At 34.1% G+C, this 26,204-nt stretch overlaps 3 protein-coding genes across 11 annotated transcripts; 1 reads left to right on the top strand and 2 right to left on the bottom strand.

The window, feature by feature from the left end:
- Positions 1-815: 815 nt before the first annotated feature.
- Positions 816-4,897, bottom strand: LOC137827953 (protein RDM16-like). Of its 3 annotated transcripts, none has more exons than XM_068634334.1 (6): positions 4,303-4,897; positions 3,657-3,938; positions 3,085-3,492; positions 2,796-2,990; positions 2,254-2,414; positions 816-1,880 (listed from the first exon to the last, which is right to left on the bottom strand). In XM_068634334.1, exons 1-6 carry the CDS (start codon positions 4,831-4,833, stop codon positions 998-1,000), a joined length of 2,460 nt encoding a protein of 819 aa, XP_068490435.1. In that variant the 5' UTR covers positions 4,834-4,897; the 3' UTR covers positions 816-997. The 3 variants fall into 3 exon arrangements, with proteins under 3 accessions (XP_068490435.1, XP_068490437.1, XP_068490436.1); XM_068634336.1 differs by lacking the exon at positions 4,303-4,897 and having other exon boundaries at positions 3,657-3,780; positions 3,858-3,938; XM_068634335.1 differs by lacking the exon at positions 4,303-4,897 and having other exon boundaries at positions 3,657-3,775; positions 3,858-3,938.
- A 5,999-nt stretch (positions 4,898-10,896) lies between these two features.
- LOC137828841 (ABC transporter G family member 6-like) lies at positions 10,897-13,700 on the top strand. The gene has a single exon (XM_068635575.1). The coding sequence runs from the start codon at positions 11,256-11,258 to the stop codon at positions 13,527-13,529; it is 2,274 nt and encodes a 757-aa protein (XP_068491676.1). The 5' UTR covers positions 10,897-11,255; the 3' UTR covers positions 13,530-13,700.
- Positions 13,701-14,815: 1,115 nt separating this feature from the next.
- On the bottom strand, positions 14,816-24,975 carry LOC137829848 (SAC3 family protein A). 7 transcript variants are annotated; one of them, XM_068636813.1, is made up of 16 exons: positions 24,624-24,904; positions 24,448-24,519; positions 23,568-23,763; positions 22,924-23,473; positions 22,387-22,659; positions 22,204-22,326; positions 21,530-21,631; positions 20,998-21,095; positions 19,268-19,442; positions 17,966-18,457; positions 17,717-17,857; positions 17,322-17,381; positions 16,823-16,953; positions 15,831-15,964; positions 15,522-15,754; positions 14,816-15,247 (listed from the first exon to the last, which is right to left on the bottom strand). In XM_068636813.1, the coding sequence occupies exons 4-16, from the start codon at positions 23,470-23,472 to the stop codon at positions 15,146-15,148; spliced, it is 2,613 nt and encodes an 870-aa protein (XP_068492914.1). In that variant the 5' UTR covers position 23,473; positions 23,568-23,763; positions 24,448-24,519; positions 24,624-24,904; the 3' UTR covers positions 14,816-15,145. The 7 variants fall into 7 exon arrangements, with proteins under 7 accessions (XP_068492914.1, XP_068492909.1, XP_068492911.1 ...); XM_068636808.1 differs by having other exon boundaries at positions 22,924-23,763; positions 24,624-24,975; XM_068636810.1 differs by having other exon boundaries at positions 19,268-19,439; positions 22,924-23,763; positions 24,624-24,975.
- Positions 24,976-26,204: the final 1,229 nt, after the last annotated feature.

The following is a 26,204-nucleotide window of genomic DNA, read 5'->3' as shown; positions in this document are numbered from 1 at the left end:
GTGCATATCTAAAAAGCGAGATGCGAATCGTGAAAGTGATGGGCCATCTGAATGGGCCCAGGCTTTTATTAAAAATACGGTGCAGATATTAAAGACGACTGGCAAATAGTAAAACTGTTGGGCAAGCTAAATGGACCCAGACTCCTTTTTCTAAGAGAAAGTTACATGTGTAACTTTAATAACTGCTTTTACAATATCACTATCACAAAATTGTAATCTTAATCTTTTTCTCACATTCAACTGTTATCCATTTTATTATAACTTTTTTTTCTATCAAATATTATGGGCTCACCCTTCTTCACACTCAATTGTTATTATCTATTGTAATAACTTTATTTATCTAATATTATGTGTTCAATATATAATGCTGATTGTTAAATCATGTAAACAAGTTAAATATAAAACAAATATAATTGATTCCATTTTCAAACCAACTTTGCTCTTTCATTTGCATTTTGAAAATAAAAAATAAATAAATTACGTGCAGTATCTTAGAAGTCGTTAGTTTTAAGCTTCAAAATGTATTAAAGCTAAAACTGGTTTTGTTTAGTTTCAAATATGTGATTTCAGTTTTTAGAATTTTGATATCAAAGGCTGAACTCGAACTACGAAAATGAAGGTGGAAGTTGGTAGAGATGATTTTGGTAATGGTGTTGAAATTGTAGAGAAGGTAGTCATTGTGTTGTTTTATAAGCATTTCACTATTTTTACCTTTCTATATGGTTTTTAAAATCTCTAAGTGAATAAGTTTTATAAGCATTCAAAATTGATCTATATAGCAAAAGGAAAAGGCTTACACCACTAATTCATCTATATAGCAAATTCAAAATGATTTATAGACTTCATTGGCCAAAGGAAAAACATAGGAGCACCAGCAGCTATAGTGTGTATTATTTTGTTTAAAACACTGCTAGATGCAAATTATAGAACAGATCACTCACCAGAAGACTTTAGTCACGAAGGCCAATAATGAAGAACAAAAGCATTGTAAGACATGTCAAACAGCTTCATCTTCTACGTAATTCACAGCTAGGTCCCAATAATGAGGAACACCGGCATCCACAAAAACTTTACGGCCAGCTGCTTCAGTGATGCAATCATGAACACTGAACCTATTGAAGCTGTGTTTCGCAACACTTCCTTGCCACACCAGAACACACTTATTCACAGTCTTATCATCATCTGAATCTTCATTTTCTTCTTTCTCTTTTGAAACATCACTCCAATTAATACGCCTAAGCATAAGTTTCCCATACCTCTTAATCGACTTGCTTCCACCTTCAACCACAACAACACTAATACCATCGCAGATCACAGCACATCCTGTCAAACGGTTCTCTTGAGCATTAACATCAACTCTAAAGCGGCACTTGGGATGTGAGAGATCATTTATCTTGTAAAGGGAAACAAGCGTCTCCAGTGTATTTGGGTCATCAAACAGCTTCCTTTCCTTTTTCTCCCGCAGCTCTGCAGGAGTAAGCTTGCGTGCAATGTTTCTATCTATGTGAGCCTGTTCACGCTCAGCAGCTGCACTACGGACTTCCTTCTCAAGCCGGGTAGGATCCTGAGTTGCTTCAGTGCCAAGTACTTTCATTAAATTGCTAATCTTGACCTTTGGTTTTGGTGGTTCTATGACACCCTGTCTTATCATCTCCTGTCGATCTTTCTCCTTAGCTATACGTCTTTGTGTCCGCAGTTTCTTCTGTTCATGCTTAGTTAGCTTGAGTGGTTGAGGTGGTGGAGGCGCAGGCTCAGCAGGCGGTTCAATTGGTCGAGGATGCTCCACATAAAAAGTTAACTTTTCCATTTTCAGTTTATCTTCACCTATGATTCCATTATCAATATCACCATAATTTCCAGCATGCAGAAGAGGCACGTCCCTGTTAAATTCAAATAGTTAATGAACACAACATAATGAGGCAATACTAGACTCACAAATAGGTTCCCAGAGCCAAATGTTAATTGTCAGATTCAATTTACCAACTATTCAACCAGTCTGTTTTCAAACTACACAACTGGTTTATTCCAGTTTGTCACATTGTATTTAATTCTAACATGATTATAGTTATCATTACAAACAGAAATAAAAGAACGCAAAGTCATAACTATTTGAAGTCTTAAACCAGCCAAATACAATATACTTCCTGAATCCAAATTGCTAAAATTTGGAGCATTCAAATAACACCCTTAAAGAATCATGACCCTTTTATGAACATATATAGAAAGCCATAGTTCAGGCTGGCATAAACTTACCACCATTCAATTTCTGGAATTTGGTCCTTGGGTTTTTCCTTAATTATAACTCTCTCAGTTATTTCTATTAAGTTTGGATTTATATCAGGAGCAGCCTTTGCCTTTGCCAACTGTGCTTGTTTGGCCCTGTGCTCTTTTGCTTGAGCTTCACCAAATTTACTCTGCATGAGCCAAATAATAATGACAAAGCTGTCATAAGTACATATAAGCCAGTTCAAAAGATTATACGAAAAAAGACAGATAAAGATTACACAGAGCTGAGACCACCTACTAGGGGAGCCTATGTCTACAGAAGCAGACATAGGAGGATCATGGGATGAGGCCTTGCAAAATTGTAACAAAAAGAAAAAACTAATAACTGACTACAGTTAGTTAGTCATTAATTAGGTGCGTATTATAAAAGAAGCAGTTGAGTTAGGAATGGTGGCATCATAATTGATCATTCTTGAGGAGAGCATAAGTCTCTAATAATCCTGTGACGCAGTTTAACATGCAATCAATAAAATAAAGGCTTTCTTTCTACTCATTTTCTGTTCAAGTACCTTCAATTTTATTGATTCAGCATCTTTTGACCATTTTCCTTCCTCCACAAACTGGAAATTCATCCTCTTTGGTCGCAGGAGCTTTGTTTTATTAATACCCATCCTTTCATCAAAATGAGGATCAGATTCAGGATCGATATCCAATACAGGTTTTAGTATTTCAAATGCGTCTTTCTTCTGTTTATTAATGTTGACCTGAAATATTCAGACACAGATTCTACAGTTAAGACAGAAATCCCAGAAAAAGAGAAAAAATGCATAGGAAGAAACAACTGAGAGGACACCAGACCTTTAATGTGCTAAGGTTGCTGGGCTTAGTCACATTAACAACATTTCCATGTTCATCTATTTCACGTCCCTGAGCATCAAGACGAAGAACAGGAGCCTTGGTGGGTTTCTGTGGAATAGCAACATCTGTTACCATGTGACCAGGAAACGTATTTATTAAAGGAGCAAATTGTGGATCTGGATGAAATCCCAGCCTGGCAGCAAGCTCTTGAGCACGCCTGACAGCTTCAATGTTGGGTAGATTTGCAATACCAGTAGGGCTAGTGCCACTGGCTAGAGGATTTGCAAAAGTAGACGCAGTTGAAGGGAAAATTGATGCAAATCCAGCCATCGAAGAGGGCACTGTAGATTCATCCTTTGAACCCAACTTTGAGCTTCCTTGCAAATCTTGGGTAGAACTCTTATTCAACTGCACAACCAAAAGCATGGCAATGAATGCATTCAGAGGAACAAGCATAGCAACAACAAAATGTATCAGCATTGTCAGGCTCCGACAGCTATTAATGAGAAATATCCAGCTGACACCAAATACTTATGAATAGATAAAAATTAGAAAGTGCAACGTCAACATACCTGAGGAATTTTCTTCAGTTTTTCCGCCAACTCTTTCTGCATTTGCAAGGCTTTCTTAGCCTTGGCTAGTGCATCAATAGAGAAGCTTCCCGGTTTTCCAGCAGTCGAAGACGGCCCATCTGTACTAGATTTTCCAGTAACCTCATGAGACCTGGTAATACTAACACCCTTATTTTCATTTGTGGTAAAATTCGAAGATACCTTGATAGGAAAAGAAGAAGAATGGGTCAAAGATGTCTCAGGCACAGCCAAGGATGTCACAGCAGGTGATCCCAATGCACCCTGAGAGAGCAAGGATAAAACGCCAGTGAATGTATGTTCCTCTCCAATTATACAAACAGGAGCAATAAGGAATCAGAAAACACAGAATCAAAAACAAAAAAAGCTTACAAAATAACATTATATAAAACATCACACAGCGCAAACCGACCTATAGGTAAAGAAACAAACAATCAAATTACATATATCCTAGCAATCCCATTCTAGTTCATTAAGCAGTAACTGAAATCAGACAACCCTGCAATTTATTAGGAACACTACGAAATCAAGCACATTACAATTCAACTACAGCCAAGAAAACTAAAAACAAATGCAGTGAAATATCTGAACATTAAACCATAACATTAAAGTAAGGAAAGAAACTCACTATAGATGCAGTGTCTTCGAAAGAAGCAGAGGCATGGGAGCCATTGGTGACTTCATCCTTGACACTGGCCTCAGGTATGCCTTCCATTTTATCATCACCGTTTACCTTTTGTTCTTGTTCTTCCTTTTTAACTTTATCCCCAAACTTCCTTCGTTCCCTCTTCTCCACAGAAACCCTAATTTTCTTATCCTCGAAGTCCCTCTCCTCGCTGAGCTCCCTCTCTTTGCGCTTGTGAGAATGCGAGGAGTGTCGCGGCTCCAATGACTCTTCCCTCTCCTCATCGCGCTTCACCTTCGACCTACTCTCTCTCTCGTGAACCCTATCCCTGTCCCTATCTCTCTCCTTGCTTCCTTCTCTGTCATAAGCCCTATCCCTATCTCTGTCCCTGGATTTGGGGTCGCGCTTGTGATGCCTCTCTGATCGATGATGGCGGTGGTCGTCGGAGTCGCGATGGCGGTGGTCATCGGAGTCACGGTGGCGTTCGGAGTGACGATCTCTGCTTCTCTTTTCGGATTTGTCTCTGTCGTCCATTTCAGGGTTTGGATTGGAAGATGCTTCGTCTCTGCTATTGTAAATTCGGTTTACCTTTTATTATACTTTTTTTTACTATACTTCTATATTTATATATTAACCTCAAACTCTTTTTCTTTTTTCACAATAAATATTAACCTGAATTAAATCAATAAAAAAATTATATGTTTGACTAAAATTGATAATCTCAATAAGTTTAATATAATTTTACCAAATGAAGTAGTTTTTATTTAAATTCAAATTCAAAATCTAATTTATTATTATTCAAATTTGTTTGAACAGTTTGTTAAATATTTTCTTACACCTTCTTTTTATATAAATTGTTCATTTTCTTATCATTGTTTTACTTTACCTGTCTTTACATTATTTAATATAGTTGTTAAATTTTCAATAAAAATGTTGTGAAATAAATAGAAAAGGTGTTTAACATTAATATAAATATCAATGCGCATGTAATTTATGTACACGTTTTTTAAATATATTAATGAAGAAAAGTATTTTAAACTGTATAATATTATTATTATTAAATTTTCTGATATAAATGGAAAAAAAGTTATTAACATTTGTACACATAAAAAGCATATAACATATATGGCCATTTGAAATTTTATAATACAATTAAAAAATATTGTTTTTTTGAGTAGTAATGATTAAGAGATTTCCAAATAATAAAAATATATCTATGTTTGTAATGACATGGCTTAAAATCCATATATTTAGTTCCTAATTTTTTTTCCCGTAACATTAGTTCTTTAATTTTCAATTATATTTAATCTTGATCCCTAAATTTTTTTAAATAATTTTGATATATTAAGGTTTAATTATTATTACTCTTTTCAATAATGTAAAAGAAAAGCAAGAGTATCATAAATTATGAAGACTAGTTCAGTATGTCCCATTTAAAATATTTATTTTACATATAATTAAAGTGAAAATTAAATAAAGTTGTGGATAATGAAAATTTGAGAAATTCAATTTAAAAAAGATGATTAAATAGTGAATAGAAATTAAAATTGTGAATTTTATAAAAAAAAAAGTATAAGATATGATCGTTCAATGTTTAATAAAATGTTTAACTAGATATGGATTATTACGAATGTCAGTGGGCTAACCCATTTGTAATGGGCCCAACAATCTAGAATTTTTTTTTCTGAAAAAAGGCTTTAACGTTGGACGCTATCTCATAAATGTGGGTGTTTCTTCCTGCACCCTTCAATTTCATAAAAAATTGTTTTATCCTTTTTAAAAATGATTTTTAGAATTTTTTTTAAATGTTTTCAGAAAAAAAAATTCAGAGTTCATTAAATATATTTTTAGAAAAAAAAATCAGAATATGATTTTAGAATTTGTTTTTAGGAATAAATTTTTCGAAACATATATAATGCGAATAAACTTTTCTATGTTTTGGAAAGAACTTTTCAGAATAAATAGGATATTTTGATTAAAATTGATGGGATAATCTCATAAATGTTAGAATGAATTGGCAAATAAAAAGGGAAAAAATGAAATACTAATGCTTTGACTTTTAAATGTCAATGTTCTTTTTTTCATTTTTAAAATCTTTATTAAAAGAAGGCATTGACTAATTTTAAGCTTGGGCATGTTGCAAGTTCAACCTTTAGGATCATATTTGAGAGTGAAATGTGAACATGATAAAAAGGTCTTCACCTTATATAATTGCCGAATAAAAAAGTCCCACTTTAGTATATATATTAGAAAAAAAAAAGGAAAAGAGACTAAAAAATCATAGTATCAAAATATTTTAGATATAATAGTAATTCAAATTCACAATCTTCTAATCCACTTTTAGCCATTTTAGAGATAATTCAGTGGTAAATTCTAAAGTGGAAAAAGAGTCCATGTGCTGAATTTTGAAAAACAAGTTATAGCAATAAATCTGAAAAAGAAGCTAGAAAATATGAGAATTATGGGTCTATTGATAAAACAAATTTCTTAACGCGGTTGAAAGTGGACCAACAACTAAAAACCTAATAATGTTTTTCTTATACTTTGAAACACGAATTAAAAGTAAAAGCTAATAAATAACGATATTTTGCAAACATATTTTTATAATTATTTTGACGGCGGATACAACCTTCAACAGATTATAATTAGAGAAAAATAATAATATTTTATTAAAATAAATTATTTTTAAAATAAAAAATGTTATTTTGATCATGTAAACTGAAACATATTAGTTTAATCTATACAATTTTAAAATTGTTCAATCTGAAAATAAAAATTGTTTCTCTTCTTAGTTGTAATCTGATACATAATTATCAACATAGTACATTAATGTTTTTTTTAAAGATATGTTTTTCTTTTGGAGATGCTTCTAGTTTTTTCAACTGAAAATTAAATGTAGTAAGAGTATGTTTTTTAAGAGTTTGAATATTTCTGAAATTGATGTTTTTTTAATTTATTCATTCTTTACTGATAAAAAATAATTATAGAGTGATAGATATATAATGTTAAAGCAATATTTTCCATCTATTTTTCTTCCTTACATCACTTTTACATGCTCTTTGACTTTCTTCTTCACATTTGACAATATTCAACAACACTTCTTTCCTTCTTTGGCAATGGTGGAGGGTCATTTTTTTGTGTGTGTATCCAAATGAACCTCTCTATCTTCTACTGTTCCCTGGACAAAGCTTTTTCAAATGGGTCTGTCTTCTGACATCGTGGAAAGGCACGTAAAAGAAAAGAAATATGAGTTAAAATTGAACAAAAATGTTTGACCAGAAATTCTTACACACTATGTTAAACTATTGTGATCTGAATGCATAGAAATTCATCATGTGGGTATTCTAAAAATACCTAACACTTACTAATTTAGCACAACTTGGTTACTAATTGACGGTGGTGTTGAGAAAGACGCGAGGCAGAATTTGGAGAAAAAGTTAGTGATAAGAAAAGTGATAAAACAGAGCCAAATTCCAAACACATAAAACAGTGACAGTTAACTAGATGACCAAACACCATTGGAAGAGTGTAGCATAATAATACAAAGATAATTTGAAGGAACACATAAGGAGAATGAATGAAGTGTGTGCACATGCAGAAATTGATGGTTCCATTTTCTGTGTTTTGACTTTGAGTGGTTTATGTGGGAACACAACCCAGAGAGAGATTGGTAAAAGTTAGCTTGCAAGTTGGTAACTTTGGCATGGTAGCCCACCAGCATTAACTACCATGTTTCTGCTTTTTTATGTAAATTAATTAAAGGGTTAAGGTAATTAATCTTTTGATACTAAGTTATGAGGAGAATCCATTTAAGAAACTCTTCTTCAATAAAGGGACTTCAACAAAGAATTCAGAGAATCTACTATTAATTCTTTGATTGGTTTTTTTTTTTATTGGCTTCTTATTCTTTGTATTTGTTTTTTATCCATAAAACATGTGTAAAAACAAGAAATTTAAGTAAATGTTTAATATTTGATGTAATAATTATATAATAATAACATATTTTTATTTTAATTGTTGAATTTATTTATACAATTGTTTAATTGTTTGTTTGTGATGAATTTATTGTTGGATCGAAATTAATATATTAAATTATGATTACGAATATTTTTTTTATTTATTAACTTAATAATTATTCTTTGACCCTTTATCATTTAAACCTATCAATTGAGAATTTGTTTCTCATGTGTGAAAAACTTGTTTTGTATGACTAAAAGTGAGTTTGAAAAGGCTAGCGATGTCCCTGCATTGACACCAAGGTTGACAAAATATAATCAAAAGTTTTTTTTTATAAGAGAAAAAATGATTAAACTTTATTAGTGGATAGATGTGCAATCATATGCAATATCAAAGACACAGATTTCGAAGAAAACAATTTTAAATTTGTAAAAGGTAACCAACTGTGTCACCTCTCACCACTTTTCCATCCCTAAAGTTCTTTGACTTTGGCCGGCAATGTTTTTTTCTGGAAGCCATAGCAGAACTATAAAAAGCTCACAGTAAAAAGTAGAATTTAGTTATTTATCTTATTTTAGGTTTAACACAGGCAATTGAAAATGTTAATATCATACATGCATGAATAATAATTATAATAATAATAATAATAATATATAGTAGTAATTTGAATGAAATGTAGTGCAAATAATACTTTATCTTTATTCAATTCATCTTTCTGCTACCAAAAGAACTATTGCTAGTATTCTGTAGTTTTCAATAGTATTATGCAATACTCATAGTTATTTAGTAGGTACGTGGTTATTAAATATTTATTAATTGTTGTTGCATAGTGATATGCATGAAAACTTTTATAAAAAAAATATTTATTAATTGTTAATGGATAAAAACACATGCACTTATCTTGCAACTCAGTGCGTAGTCAATATTAACTGTCCACGTTGATTTTATATTGTGTGTTTTGCAAATATTTGAAAGAAAGATAACTCATAAGATAAGAAGATATTTATTATTGAGTTTTGTATTGCAATTCACAGCAATCTTTAAATTGGTAAAGAATGGTTAATTGTTAAAAAATGTTTGGTTTTGGAGTATTGTTGATGGTGATTCATATCAGTTCCAGTTATCCAGGGTGTTAGGGCATCTTACTTGCATCTCATGCTTTTTATTAGGCCTTCATAATCCCAACTTTTTCTCCATTTCTTACCATTTTCTTGAGTCTTAGTTTCAAAATTTCCACATTTCATCTAAAAACGGTTTAACATCATCCATCACATGGCATCAAGTATTGAAAGTTTTACACATATTTCTTGCCTACTTGGGGTAGCTTTACGTGCATAACTTATTAATGTTATTAGTATAGTCAATGAATTTTGATACTTTTTCCCTTGATTAACAAGGAGAAGTAACCCAAAAGGAAGAAATGCATTAAGAAAATGGAGGAAGGTTTTATCATCTATTTCTCTAGAAACTCATTATTTAATGATATCTTGTAACACTCATTCATAGTATTCACTGCACTCTTTTTTATTATAGGAAATTATTATCCAACAAGCCAAACATTAGTCATATTATATACATGTTCTAATAGAAGTTGTTGGTCAGTGAAATCTACAGGATTTGTTTCGACAGTTTTCAGATAGGCTGTCGTTTCATGAATAGTTGCTCTAAAGTTAAGAAGGGAATACTCAAGGATACGAGAGAGTAAATGAAGACTCATTTGATCCTTTTTTTTTTTCAGGTTATTTGGATTAAGCTATATAAATTGGATTAATAAGAAAAAATTATTAAATTTTGTAAATAATGCGATGAGTATGATAAACTTTTTAAAAGGTTAAAAATATAAGTTTTATAAACTTACCTTTTTACAAATAATTGAAAAATGATATATATGATGTATTTTTGTGTAGGTTTTTGTTAATTAAAATTTTGTAAATTATATCTTATACATTTGAATACTTAACATTGTGAGGTTATCTTAAAAATAATTTTTTATTTATAAATTAAATTTTAATATTAAAAATTGTAAAAAAATGTTTAAAAATAATTTCAATCGCATTAAAACTACATAACTGGAAAATCTAAAAATATTTCAAATTTACATGAGTCACAATGTAAATGCATCACATAATTGATTATCAACTCAAAATATAAGACTAATGGATTATGAAACACGTAAAAAATTGACATAATTAATTATTAACTCAAAATAGAAGGATAATAAGGATTATCGATTATATAATTAATACATAAATTGACATTTGTACTGATAATCAGTTTAGGGTTTCTATCACTTGCACTGACAATGAAGCCCTAATTCTAAAATCCAATTTTTAAAAGAAAGTTTGTGCATCTAGTGTGAGCACTAAACTGAATAGAGAGAAAGCGCAACAAATACAATGATGCCCTATTTTAAATGATGGATAAAATGTGAAAAAAAAATACCTATACAAAAATTTGGTTAGCAAAGAAGTTTGAGGAGGAATGTGTTTGTAGAGAAGTATAGATATTAATCTTCTAAGTTGTTAGATAGTTATTATTACTGTTGGAGTTTAAATACAATTCCTTAAATTTTGGTGTGTGAATGTTATAGGCAAAAGTTGTTGTATAGAAAATAGTAATTGCATGAAGGAAGAATAACGTGGTTAGGCGAAAGCAGTAGATGGACGCCCCCACCTAACACGGATCAATATGAATAACATAACAGATGAGAAGAGAGAGAGAGAGAGATACGTTTGTGTTTTGGTTTTGGTTTTTGGTTTTTGTTTGAGGATTTGATTGATGAATTAGGAGTTGTAGGTCACCTCTCTTGCACCCCATAACACCTACAAATAAAACCCATACATTAGTCAAAACCCTATTAATAATTTCCAGCAAAATCAAACCTTCCCCAACTATATGCTTATATACTACACCACCTTCAACCTTCCCTCTCCAAATCATCAACAACTTCTCTGCTAACAGTTAAGCACAGTTACGCACTCTCAAGCTCCAAACAACCAATGTCATCTCGCATTGTTGCGGATCATTCATTGTCTCTCACTAATGTCACCACTCCCTATATCGACTTCATGGAAATGGACAACCTCACGCGCCGCCCCGTCTCGGCGGAGAAGCCCACCCTTGGGCAGCTCCTCAACCATGTTGGAGACGCTAGGAAGGAAGCCGCCGGTGATGGAAGCGAGACGCCGGGGCATCATGCTCTCGATATAGTTGACGGCGCCGGAGTTGGAGTTGGACCTTGCTCCCTGCCATTTGTTCTCTCCTTCAGCAACCTCACCTACAGCGTCAAGGCGCGCCGCAAAATGAGCCTGTCGTCGATGTTCCCCCGCCGGAGTAGCGACCTCGGCGCGTCTGAGGTGGCTGAGAATCCTGCTGCCGGCGAGAGGATGTTCGGGCGGACCAAGACGCTGCTGAACGATATATCCGGCGAGGCGCGCGACGGCGAGATCATGGCGGTGCTCGGCGCCAGCGGTTCTGGAAAGTCAACGCTGATCGACGCGCTGGCGAACCGAATCGCCAAGGGAAGTCTAAAAGGCACGGTGACGCTGAACGGGGAGACGCTGGAATCGCGTCTTCTGAAGGTGATTTCCGCGTACGTGATGCAAGACGACTTACTCTTCCCGATGCTCACTGTGGAAGAGACTCTGATGTTCGCAGCGGAGTTCAGACTTCCGCGCACGCTATCCAAGTCGAAGAAAAGCGCGCGCGTTCAGGCTCTCATTGATCAGCTAGGTCTCCGGAACGCCGCGAAGACAGTCATCGGCGACGAAGGCCACCGCGGAGTGTCCGGCGGAGAGCGGCGGAGAGTCTCCATCGGCATCGACATCATCCACGACCCGATCCTGCTGTTCCTCGACGAGCCAACCTCAGGACTTGACTCCACGAGCGCGTTCTTGGTGGTGAAGGTTTTGCAGAGAATCGCACAGAGCGGGAGCATCGTGATCATGTCCATTCACCAACCGAGTTACCGAATCCTAGGGCTTCTGGACCGCATGATCTTCTTATCACGCGGCCAAACCGTCTACAGCGGTTCACCCTCGCAGTTACCGGTTTTCTTCTCCGAGTTCGGTCATCCAATTCCGGAAACCGACAACAGAACCGAGTTCGCCTTAGACCTGATTCGCGAACTCGAAGGCTCCCCCGGCGGAACGAAGAGCTTGGTCGAGTTCAACAAGTCGTGGCAGAGCATGACGAAGCACAACCAAACCACTACGGAGGCGGAACGGAACGGTTTATCGTTGAAGGAAGCAATAAGCGCGAGCATTTCGCGAGGGAAGCTAGTATCCGGCGCGACGAACACGAACCCGAACCCGTCGTCTATGGTGCCAACTTCTGCAAATCCGTTTTGGATCGAGATGGCGACGCTGTGGAAGCGCTCGTTTCTGAACTCAAGAAGAATGCCAGAGGTTTTCGGGATCAGATTGGGTGCAGTGATGGTGACAGGGTTCATTCTCGCCACCATGTTTTGGCAACTCGACGACTCTCCCAAAGGAGTGCAAGAGCGGTTGGGATTCTTCGCCTTCGCCATGTCAACAACTTTCTACACTACCGCAGACGCGCTTCCCGTGTTCCTCCAAGAACGCTACATCTTCATGAGGGAAACCGCTTACAACGCTTATCGCAGGTTGTCGTATTTGGTCTCGCACGCGCTGGTTGCGTTGCCGGCGCTAGCGTTCCTCTCGCTGGCTTTCGCGGCAACAACTTTCTGGGCCGTGGGCCTGGACGGTGGAGTTTCGGGCTTTTTGTTTTATTTCCTGATCATTTTTGCTTCCTTCTGGGCCGGGAATTCCTTCGTGACGTTCCTTTCCGGTGTGGTGCCTCACGTGATGCTGGGTTACACCATCGTGGTGGCCATTCTCGCGTACTTCTTGCTCTTCAGTGGGTTCTTCATCAACAGGGATAGGATTCCCAGTTACTGGATTTGGTTCCACTACTTGTCGCTGGTGAAGTATCCCTACGAAGCGGTTTTGCAGAACGAGTTCGAACACTCGCTGAAGTGCTTCGTGAGGGGGGTTCAGATTTTCGATAACACGCCTCTTGGGTCAGTGCCGCAGGCTCTGAAGCTTCAGCTTTTGGACGCCATGAGCAACACTCTGGGAATCAACATCACCACCTCCACGTGTTTGACCACGGGTTCCGACATTTTGCGGCAGAACGGGGTGACCGATTTCTCCAAGTGGAACTGCTTGTGGATCACAGTGGCATGGGGATTCTTCTTTAGATTCCTCTTTTACTTCTCCCTCTTGCTGGGTAGCAAGAACAAGAGGAGCTGATCGTCGTCACCTTCACCGTCTCCATGAATGTTAATTTTGCATTTTTTTTTTATTGTAATTTCTCTATTCTATTTCTTTCTGTTCTTGCCAAGTGCAGTGCTGGCAATCGCAGTCTGGTAAAAACTTGTAATCTTTGCTTCCATAAATTACTTAATTATTTTCCTGGCAAAATGATAATTTGGTGACTCTTTTAAAAAAGATAAATTTATAATTAAATAATATAAAAAAATATTTAAATAATAATATTAAGAGTTATAATTTATAAAAAATTGGCTTACCACAGACATTCAAAACACTCGTCAATATTTATCTGTTTCAATTAAAGTTTTCTTTAATGTGTTACCTAAAAATAAAAGTTTTTATTTGATATTGAATGCATCTATCGTCTTACCTCTCACTGTATCTCTCCAGGTCCAACAATAATTATGATCAAAAGAGTTAAAAAATAATAGAATATATTTTAAAAAGAATATGAAAAATTATTAATCTACAATAAACTACTTTTTAATTAAATTAACACATACAGATAAAGGTTTATGTAAAAAGAATATAAATGTAATGGATAAAGCATGACAATTGTTTGTTAAATTAATAAAACTGTTTGTTTTGTAAGTTAATTGATAAAATCATATCTATACATATGAAGGATAAAACTAATATAAAATTGATAAAGGTAATTATAATTTTAATTTCGTATTAACATTTTAGAGATTAGTTATTTTCTTATAAACAAATAATTAAATTAAACAGTGTTTTATAATTTTAAAATAACTAATTCTTATTTAAAAATGCAAAGATTATTTACAGTCATAATTAAAACATTGAACAAATAAATTGAACAATAATTTTTACAAAATTTTGTTAATAAGAAAAATATATTAATTGTCTCACTTATTATGTCGGTCAAAACAATACACTTGTAATAATGCAGAAATTTTTTATTTAAATAATATAATATTTAACCATAATATTTCAAAAAATTACCAGTACCTCCAAAAGTTTAGTCATAGAAAAAGAATTTATCAAATGATGTCGTTAATAAACTTTCCGATATTTGTAAATTTGTTAATAAAGAACTCTGTCATTCACCGTTACTTTTAATGATTTTGCTAAATATATAAAACCTTAAAAGATGAGCTGCTACTGTCTAACAATATATACATTTTCATTCCTTTGACAAAATGTTTCTTCACCTATTTTGGTGGATCGAAAGCATGTTTTTATTTATAAAATATGAAATTTTGAGATTGGTCTAAAGTACAGAAGAAGACATTGTGGTACAAAAATGAAAAGGAAAATGGGGGGCTTTTATAACTATTTTGAGAAGTAAATTACATTGCATGGCATCTATAGTCCTGACCTTTCTCCAGGAAAGAATAGTAAGCATCAAATCAATTAATCAATCAATATTTATAAGGCTGTATGTATGTACGTATTCATTGGAACGTTAGGGGCTTCATATTTTTTTCTTCCCACACATAGTATATTCATTCCACTTACTAATTCCAGGTTTGACACAAGTTATAGGACCATCCATCACACAGCCCTTGTTCTAGCGTAGTAGCTACCCACGTCACATCACATCTCATTCTGTGCCTCATAAACATTAAACTTGGCTATAAAGGTGCTCGTGCTAAAAAGTCATTAACAGCAAGATTGGCATCTCCATGGGCAACAGCATCCTCTGGCTCCGGCATACAAAGAGTAGATGCTGAAACCTGCAAATTAAAAGTGTGTCATCAATTCACCCACCCATAAATCAGGTTAAGAAAGTTGATTAGTGACACTACGAATTTCTAGATTTATACAGTTTAAACAGTTCATGGAGTAAGTCCAAACCAAGTATAAAAATGTGGCAGAAGGCAATGCAATTATTCAAGGCAACACTATCAAAATGCTCAAGCTGAGTGATGATTCAACAAATAAAAAATATGCCTGGGAACATAACATCTTGACTAGAGTAGCAGTGTGAAGGATGGAGATCGAACATACTTTAGTATCAAGTTGCGTATCTCCGTTATTATCAGTAATTATGCTACCACCGTGTGCTTTCAACCATTCTGAACACTCTTCCAAAGCATCTGTGTCTCTTTCATCACTTGCTCCATTTATGACACCACTTGAAAACCCAAGAACCTGAGAAATGTATGAGACAGGTAGAGTTGGGCGATATGACCGGCACATGCAGTTCACAGCCTTGTAACGCATCTTTTCAACATAAAGATCTGTGGAAATAAATAGAAAATTCACTTCAGTCTATCCCCTTAACACGGTGAAAACAAGTTAATTGCGAACACTCACCCATAAGGCAGGTGTTTAAGTTAGGAGCTGCTTTGTACAGTCTAAAGAATGCAATATAATTTCCTGAAGTTACGGCGGCACGAACGGCAAGGGCATGCTTTACAGCTTCATCCTTCTTTGCTTCGCGAGACAAACTGGTATTGACAACATTAGAAGTTCAAATTTGAGACCTTGTATGAATAATGACAGCATAATAGGGACTAGGCTATAATTATACTTATTACAATAATTCGTGGAATATTTCTGTATAGCCATGGAAAGAAATGACATATATTGATCTAATCCTCTATTGTTCATCAGCATCTGAGAATCAGTGATTTACACCCATGATCCCAAATAGGGATGGATCAAAATTGACTGTGCGGCACAACTACAACAGAAACTTCTAACTAATATATTTTTAATTATAGATGTGTAAATTATGAATTACCCTTATAATTTAATTCAGAATATAAATACTGACCCAGTACATTCATTCCTAGACTCACTTCTTTTTTCTCTCAATTAAACATTTTTAATATTATCTATTTTGGATGTATGTTTTACATACAATCTTTGCAATCAACCAAAACATTCTCACTCCTCAACCATTTGAAACTACCTTTTTACACACATATTTCAATTTCTTAATTTGCTATCACTTTTCATTTATTTCTTTTGGTCTTCCTCTCCAAATTAAATTATTTTTTCAAAACAAATTATCAATAATAAAAAACCATCTTATTTCATTTATATTTTTGAATTTACATACAGTAAGTTATTACGAACTTTAATTATATTACAACTTTATATTAAAATTCATTTATTGCTTAAACTTTACTTGCATAAATTACCCTAAAATTCTAAATAACATTTCAGGGAATAGAACTCCCAAAAGACGAAAACTAGTAAATGTTAACAGTGCAGATTATAATAATAATAATGAATCAATGATAATGATAATAATAGAACAAAATTCTGATAGGTGAAATATAATTATCAAAAGGGCAAACCTTGCCATTGATGATACGAGATCTCTGTTATTATTTGAATGCATAATAACACAAAGTAAGTTGTAAGCCGCAAATTCCATATCGGAGCCCTCAATGCCTTCAGCGTAAAGAGTTTTTAACTGAGATTGGCACTGCATTCACACAAATAGCATCAATATCTAAAGTTCATTTACAAGTTCAATAACATCATCAACTTCTATAATAAATCATTCACATTTCAAAACGAGCAAGAATGGTAAAAAAATTCCTTTGATTTAAATTATAATTAACTATTTTATAGCATTGATTGCCTTTATGTCTTGTTCGGGAGAGAGACTAGAGAAATGGGATAGATAGAAATTAAAAGCTAATTCCACTCCAACCAAAAAAAACCATCAGTGAAAAATGTTAATCCTTGATTTCAGAACACATGCATAAATAACCAGAAAAAGCAGTAAAAAGGTAATCAAACCCTAAAACTAAATAAAGCCTTTTTCCTCTGATAATATACAGAACTAACCTGATTATATTCGGGCAGGTCCCCAAATTCCAGTGTCAATCGGGCATGTGTTTCGTACACCTGAATCATTGTTTCAAGGTTATTATCAAGGGCAGAAAAGTTGGAAAATATATCATAGTTTATACAGAATATGCAAATTACCAACACATGCCTTTTTCTATAGGTACGATCAAAAGATGTTACTATGTTATATCAGAAACGAATTCTGATGTGCAGAACATATTGAAATAAATAAAATAGAAGTGGGGAGACAAGATGTTTTCACTATAATATCTTTAAAGAGGTTCCTGAACAAGAAGCATCGCCAGAGAGATGCAGGGAAGTGGAACACCCTTAAATTGAAAAATAAAATCAAGAATAAGCAATACTAGTATGCCATCCATCAGAAAAAATACCTTGACTGTTAATTGATTGCGTATTCGTTGAACAGTTAGGTCTTGGCGAATGGATTTTAACTGGTCACATTTATAAAGGTAATTCTTCTGGGAATTCTGAACCATCACTAGAGCTTTCTCAAGAACCTCTTCAGGTCGTACCTGTAAGTTCATAGCATTTTAATAAGGTTCATAGTCAGGGAGTGAAGGAAATAGGAAGGACGAGAAAAGTAGCAGCACACAATTTAAATTCTTGAGAGGAGACATTACAGTGGCAGGATCAGGGGCAGAAGTTAGGCGCAGGTAACGCTTTTCAATTTCCTGGCAAGTACCCTTAACAGTTAGAGCATCCCAATCAATATCCTCAACAGCTTTGCTAGCACCATCCTCAAAGCTTTTGCTCAGAACCAAGGCACTGGCCCTTCTATTGTACAAGTTTCCAGGTCCAGCATGTTTTTTCCTAGAGTGGTTATTTTCTGTTCGATGGCCTTGTAAGTCAAATCTCTTGGAACGATTCTCACGTCTCTTCCTTTCCTCTGGTGTATCACTAAATGCCATTGCAGCAGAATAATATGCAGTCAAACTTTGTTCCTTGTCACTATCACTAGATGCATCACCATTTTCAGAAACAATAGAAGCATCTGTAAGACGCTGCTTCTTAAATGGCCTTTGGAGAGCCTTATTAGACATTCTCTGCAGTAATGGAGAAAATTTAGTATTCCTCAACCCGTCCTCCTTGCTTTCCTTGTTTTCCATTAACCCCTGCATGCCATTTTATGAGGTAAATGAAACATTCATTCTTTAAAATTTATAGGCACACATACTTCTCATTCTCAATGTGATTCTACTTTAAGAGCACTTCTGTTAGGAGGAAAAAGAACAATACTTTACAGATTAAAAAGTTCTTCCAAAAAGAATAAGGCTACACAGACACAAAAAAAACAAATCCATGTGTTTGTAAACAACGGTACCAAATTCCAGATCCAACAAGGAATAGCAGTTATGCTATATTTCAATAATGACACAACTTATACAACAATATAAATAAGTAAAACAGTTAGTTTGGTTAAATATAATACAATACATTGAACTTGAGAAGCTTTATACATCACAAAATAATTATGACAATACATAAGTCCAACAAATGACACGTTAATAAAATTTTCATATGATTCTAGTTCACTCACAGAAGCCCACACAAAAATTGCAGGATATTGAAATGTAGAATAAAAATAAGCACACTGGATATATGGAATGTGAACCACAAACTTATCTGAAAAGCAAAAAATCATTTAGACTAGGATCGTGCCATGGTGATCACAAAGCAACTAATATCCAGATCATAATAGTATAGATCCCTGATCATACCTATGCATAGCCTCAAACATAAGCCATAAGATAAAAATGGCATGAAATGAAGCAAAACCAATAATAAAAGATAAGGAAAACAGGAAAAAAGGGGTAAAGTAGTTAAACTTCAGTTCCACTCCATTTCTGACAAGAAAGCAACAAGAACGACACCAGCAAGAACCTTGAAATTTCCATAAATTACTTGAAGAAGCATACAAATACCTTTCTGTCCTTTGCATTAGGTACCCAACTACTATACTTTACAGTATCATTAGTGATTAACATTGGATTGTCAACTGGCTTCTCCTCTGGCATTGGCTCCCACCTACTTTTGGATCGTCTAGGACTTTTTTTATACTTTGGCAATAAAGAATCCTGGGCTGATGACAGTGAACTACTGCACAAAATATTGACAAATAATAATATTACATCTCTTATTAAAATAATATTCAATCATTAACATTATAATTTAATGCATCAAAGGATATAGGATACATATGAAACACAGATGCAATGCACGGTTTATAAGTACAAAAAGAATGAAAATGAGAATAAAAGTAATAAAAAAAAATACGGCACGCATCACTTCTCATTAAATTATCCTAATTATTTAAAGAGGAAGCAGATAAACGATATCAGGACTCCCAAGACATTAGATGCTTCTAGTTTTCATTCAATAGTTTTATTACTTAATGAATGGCTTTAGAGATTAACAAAACCTTCAACAGATGTAAAACAAAGTAAAAACCTAGCATAAGCTCTAAGGATACGCATTTAGGTATGTGCTTTGGTATCAGATAGAGACTACATATATACATTCTCATCTTCATGAATAAGTGTTTTATTGCACTTCTTAGAAAGTTTCAACCTCACAAAATCAGCTTCTTAGATAAAATTTGCACTTATACCGAGGACTAGAAATCTTCAACGTAGAAATAGATATTTATGGTGATACAAAAGTGGCTTAATATTGAGCACCCCAATAGGCCCAACAAACCTCAATTCAGATATACTCAGATACCATCTTACAAAATGTAGCTTTTAGCCTATTTTAACCCTATACAATCGCCTTGTAAGATAAGGTTTGCACCCACTTATATACTATAATTTGATAGTATCTCTAATCGATATGAGATCTCCAAAAACACTAAAGAATCTAAATATCACTCTTGAATTTGGGCTGGGTATAAACTTAAATCTGAAAGTTAGATCATGAGGTGAGAATTATCTAACCACTAACAAACTCTAATTTGATCATGTATATAATTGATTTGGAATCTCAACACACACACCCTAATGCCCAGGATTGGCCAACTGCATAGTGGAGATTGTAGAACTGGTTTTATTTTACAATACACTGGAAAAGGCAGGTACAAGGCAGATTGTACTAGGAAAGCACAAGGCTAGATTTTTAGACTCGAGGGTAGCCAAATATCAGATCTATAACAAGCCTACCATCTTGAATTTAGTACAACCTTAACTCAATCCCAAAAGCTACTTCATAAGGTGATGGTTGGCCAAACCTTTATAAGCTCTACTCTGACCATATTCAAACATAATCAAGGGACATGATTAATAGTTTCTAAAATGACAGATTTACTGCAACAGAAATACAGATGAGCTTCTAGCAACATTTAAGACATATAGGTTCTTATTGTGTATAAAGAGACGGCTCCTCTCATACTAACTATCACATAAAACAAATCTTTTAGTAGTTTTTTTATAACTATTTTAATATAGTCAACTTTTCATTATTTGGCCCTCCCAAACACAAGAAATAAGCTACTTCCATTCCTGGTTGTACATATACCAGGTGCAAAATTGAAAGAATAAATAGAAATTGATCAAACCATGAAAATTAGCAAAAACCAGAAACACCTCAAAATTAACACTCAAGTACAATAATGATATTTCAACCAACAAAAACAAGAGATAAACAAGAGACATCATACTCTTTATTGACCACATCTGCATCTGGCATTGGGAAAAGTGGTTCCATATCCCAATTTCGTGTGTTGAGAGTACCATCAGCTGTTGCCTTAGTGATCATCTGCAAAGGCGGTTAAGGAATTTGATAAGATTATTGAAGCAAACTGACAAACAAAACCTATGGGTGCATCACAGCGGCACACAATTCTCAACTCTCTTTTTTTTCCTGAATGCCTCAAGTGTCAATATAAAACATAAAGGCAAGTTATACAAAATTACATAGTCATATACTTTCTGCTCTGAATAACTAAGGTCAAGACCAGAGACCTTGTTTTGTTTGATCCTAACGTTATATACACACATGAATCATCTAAAGGTTTCAAGAGCATCATAAGTGTGCTTCAAATGTATCATGTTCCATAATGCAAAACTAGAAGGGAGGGGCAAACAAATCTAGCAAATGCAAAAAGAGCAGAATGATTTGAACTGGTGACTACATGAAAGTAATATTATCATCATATATTTTCTTCTTCCAGTATAAAACTAAAAACTCACCTCCTTCATGACAGCCTGACATGCAGCCATTTGCTTATCATCTTTGCAACGAGCCAAAGCTTTTTCCACATAGCCACGTAAAGACTTGGGAAACATACCAGGCTGTGAGCAAGAATAGTTTGGAAATTATTAAAACAACCTGTATTTAATAAATTTCTTGACCATCAACACAGTTAATTTAAAATTTGGTGCCTGGCTACAATTTAAGCTATTCCAATAGTCATGAAACAAGGTTATTTATGACTTTGGAATAGACTGTTGCTACTTTCCAAAACATTAGTTGTTAACTGTGCTGAATGGAATCATATAATACTTAGCCAACCTCACCCAATGGTATAAGGTGTTGCTGTTGTTAGAAGAAAATAATATCATTAGCTTTGCATTGTTCACCAATTTATTAGTTCTTTGTAGTGTGTTCCCCCTTATCCACCTAACCCTTTCATAAATATATTATTCACTTTAACTTAACTTTTTTTTTTGTGGAAAAATCTTCCCAAACTTACAAGTCCAAACACTCAGTTTCCATCAACTTATAGTACAATGATGTTTTCTAAATCTTTAGTTTTCTTTAAATGAAAATAATGAAATGAAATAAATAAATTGTCAGGATGATAATATTTTAGCATGCATTATGTAATTTAAAAATTCATTGAATATTATTGTTCAAGTATCACCTTAAGTATGGAATTAGCAGCATCATTAGATGATACTTTCTCAGTTGGCTTTGGTAACGAAACAGCAATATACACAGGTTTTGGCGCTGAACCAGTTGAAGAGCTATCCTTTTCGGCTTTGGGCTGTCCAAATGTCAAATTTGAAGCAATTCGTGGATTTGTAGGAATTTGAAGTTTGCTTACCCGTTTTGCCTCTGGAGATTGAGCACTTTGTACAGGTGACAGGTTCACCTGTTGAGAGGGGAGAGGCATCGGAAGAGGAGGAGGCGGAGGAAGGTACAAATTGGTTCCTTGAGAAGATACAGTCTTCTGTTGATCCTGAAATGTATCATAAGAAGATTTTAAATCTAAAGGACTTTGGTAGTTTGGTTGAATAGGATTAGTTTGTTGTATCTGAGAACTTTGGGGCCCATGTTTCCAGTAACTATCGTGATCACCACTATTTACTGCAGCAGGCTGACCATCAAAAGAAATGAACATGAAATTAATAAGTTAACGAAACTACACTTCAAAAAAAACTAATCATCCAAATACAACAATCTCATAAAACTGAAGCCAAACAAATATTAGATATCCATTATACAAAAAAAATTATATAGAATTGGAATTCAACAAATTGACACGTATGAATAAGAATTTATCTACTCTGTCAGGTCAAATATTAATATTCTAAGTAGTAATAATTTTTCCACACTTTTGGACTGAAACTAATCTTCAAACCTGAAAAGAAGGTATGGCAGAAGAGCTGGAGTCTTGCCTCCAAAATGGTGGATACGATTGCGGAGGCTGGCTATTTGGAGTTGCATAACCACTAGTAACTGCAGGAATAGGGCAACCCAAAGCAGATGAACTTTGGACAGATAAGTTCTCTGTTCCTGGTGCACAGCTGACTTCTGTCTGGTTGTAGTAGTCTGCCCACTGTTTGTACTGTTGCTGATACTGCATTGAAGTAGTGGCAGCACCAGAACTATAAGAAACACTGGAATCTGGGGTGTAACTAGTATATGGATTAGAAGAGTAACTGCCATTGTTCCACGCAGTCGCTTGATTTCCATATCCACCGCTGTTTTGGTAACCTCCGGGAGTCTGATAATCAGCAGGATTGTAATAAGTGCTTGAATAACTTGCGGATCCAGCATAAGACCCAGTATTCTGAAAGGAGGAAATAGGCTGATAAGGAGCACCTGTGTTTTGATATGCTCCTACAGGCTGTGAATATGTATGATTAGGTTGCTGCTGATAGTTGTTATGGTAGCCCGAGTATCCCATGCTGCCATAACCATATGGATTAGAAGAACTTGGGTATGATGCGTATGCATTGTAATCTTGGGTTACATTAGCTGTTCCCAAATTTGATGAATTACCAGCAATGGATGATACATTGTATCCATCTTGAATGCTTTTTGCAGGCGGCTGTGGATGTTGATCATACTGGTAGGTTGGATTAGAATAAATTCCATTTCCTGTAGAGCCATGAACAGTCCATGATGCAGCTTCAGACCCAGTCGTACTGGGAGCATAGGAAGTTGGATGATGTTGGCCAGCATCAACATGCCGGTTCTACAAAAAGATTGCGTGTCATGCTTTACGTGATCAAAGTACACTCAATTGAATCATTGAGGTCAAAACATCCAAACAGAAAGACTCTGGTGTAGAAACTAAATAGGTATCCATTCACACCAATAGTCTATGACAGCGCAGAAACACGATTAACCGTTTAGCAAACATTTTTTTCCCAAAAAGACAAGTCAATAATAGAACAGGCTCAAGAAACTTCTCAACAAAATGCTTACAATTTACGAACCGTTGAAAATTTCAAAACAACTACAGCAGGCTATCAGTATTATTCAGTAACATACGGATCAAAATCTCAAAGGATGCTTAAACGACATCAGTACATAACATTTTCAAACTCATTAAATAAACAACACTGTTTGATTCACAAACTCGACCATGAACGTAAGCATCTAAACTACTTAGTTTTAAGGAACCACGCTTCATAGACTACCTCAAACATACGCTTACGATCTACAAACCGTTGAAAATATCAAAACAACAATTGCAGCAGGCTATCAGTATTATTCAGTAACATACGGATCAAAATCTCAAAGGAAGCTTAAACAACAACACTACATCACATTTTCAAACTCATTAAACAAACAACACTGTTTGATTCACAAACTTCACATGAATTTTAAGCATCCAAACTACTTAGTTTTGAAGGAGCCACGCTTCGTAGATTACCTCGAACATGTGCGGCTCGGGAGGAGCTAGCGTCTCAGTATTACTTCCTTCGTTGGCCATCGCGCGGAAACCCTGAATGAGCGAAGAAAAACACAGACGCGCATAATTAACAATTAAGTTGAAGCAAATCCGAGAAAAACCCTAACAAATTGAAAAGAAATCGGAGCAGTGGAAACCTGGGGAAATCTGGGGAGAGGATTGGGGAAAAGCTGAAAACGGTGAAAGGAGGAAGCAGAATGGAATCCGAGGAAGCAGAGAAGGAAATTGGGGAGAAGAAGAAAAATTAATGAAAAGCAGAAAAGAAAAAAACAAGTAGCAAGATAGATAGAAAGATAGATAGATATGAACGAAATATTAAGACGGAGAATAAAAAGAGATTGAAAAAGTAAGAAGGGGGAAGGACTTTGCAGGCGAAAACGCCGGAAGAGAGAGATGGGGTTGGGTTGGGTTGTGTTGTGTTTTTGAGAGAAAAAAGTTGGAAGAAATAGAATTCAGGAAGGGACTGTGCAGAGGGTGGGGTCCTCCCATGCTGCTACCACAACATCATGCATTCATACTAATCCTTTCATTTTTCCCAATTACTATTATCTTAACCATTAATTAACCATTTTTTTTATCTATAAGGGTTATTTTTATTTTCCTTAATTACGTTTTTATCCTCAATTTTGGGTAATTAGTTTTGGTTAAATTTAAAATTTAAGAATTATATTATTTAGTCTATGAAATTAATATATATATTTTTCTATATTATATAAGATGAATTTTTTTTTTTAATTTAAACTATTTTTATAATATAAAAATCAATGGAACATGTAAAATTGATTTAATTTAAGTTTTTATTTCATCAATTCATCGAAAATAGTTATAATAGTTATAGTAAATATAATAATTTTTTAAAAAAAATCAGAATTATTTTACATACAAAATAAATATTTTTCTATTATATCACTATAAGAAAATCATGAAATAGAAACCAATTTGTATAAACCAATATAATTAGTTACAATAGTAACTAAATTAAAGACCATTTTAGAAACTAAAATGAAATTTGATTTCTAAATTGGTTTCTATTATTGTTAAATAGTTTCTAAATTGGTATCTAATTAGCAACCAAACTTTTTGATATCAAATTTAGAAATTAAATAACTGATAGTTAAAACCTTAGTTGCTAATTAGATACTAATTTATAAACTATTTAATAATAATAGAAAATAATAGAAACTAATTTAAAAACCAATTTTTTTTTAGTTTTTAAAATGGTCTCTATTTTAGTTTTTATTATAATTAATTATTTTGGTCTTTAAAAATTAATTTTTATTTCATGATTTTCTTGAAGTGTATATTTGAGTAATTTAAAGTGTGAATCAAAAATCAATTTCAAAATATAATACAAAGATTAAAAACATATTTAACTCAAAATAAAATTGTAAACAAGTTCACAATATATAATTCATTTGCAATATTTAACTCAAAATAACTCATTCGCAATATTTCATTGCAAATATTGTCATTTTAATCTTTTGAAACAACAATATATATATATATATATATATTTCTTAATCCCCAATTTCGGAAACCACTTTTTTTTTGCCTTCCTCGCACCATTTGTTAAAAAATCTGAGGACATAATTTTATTTGTGCAATTTTAAAATATGATGATTTTAAACTTCTCAATTTCATATTAATGAGTAATGTTTAAAAATACATTATGGAAATCCACCGAGTTTATACCACAGGAAAAAAATCACATAAATTCC

The sequence above is a fragment of the Phaseolus vulgaris genome, chromosome 7 (assembly GCF_000499845.2).
Source record: "Phaseolus vulgaris cultivar G19833 chromosome 7, P. vulgaris v2.0, whole genome shotgun sequence".
NCBI classification, from domain to species: domain Eukaryota; kingdom Viridiplantae; phylum Streptophyta; class Magnoliopsida; order Fabales; family Fabaceae; genus Phaseolus; species Phaseolus vulgaris.
This window is presented reverse-complemented; position numbering and strand designations above follow the sequence as displayed.

Bases quoted from the DNA above. Each gene is read 5' to 3' on its own strand.
- LOC137827953 (XM_068634334.1), bottom strand. From the start codon at position 4,833: ATGGACGACAGAGACAAATCCGAAAAGAGAAGCAGAGATCGTCACTCC. The intron at 3,493-3,656 runs GTATGTTGACGT...TTGGTTGTGCAG, and splicing joins AACTGAAGAAAATTCCTCAG to TTGAATAAGAGTTCTACCCA. The intron at 2,991-3,084 runs GTCTGGTGTCCT...TGAATATTTCAG, and splicing joins GCAACCTTAGCACATTAAAG to GTCAACATTAATAAACAGAA.
- LOC137829848 (XM_068636806.1), bottom strand. From the start codon at position 24,507: ATGGCCAACGAAGGAAGTAATACTGAGACGCTAGCTCCTCCCGAGCCG. The intron at 18,458-19,267 runs GTATTTGTATGC...AATGGCATGCAG, and splicing joins CTAATGCAAAGGACAGAAAG to GGGTTAATGGAAAACAAGGA. The intron at 17,858-17,965 runs GTAATGTCTCCT...ATGAACTTACAG, and splicing joins CTGCCCCTGATCCTGCCACT to GTACGACCTGAAGAGGTTCT.
- LOC137828841 (XM_068635575.1), top strand. From the start codon at position 11,256: ATGTCATCTCGCATTGTTGCGGATCATTCATTGTCTCTCACTAATGTC.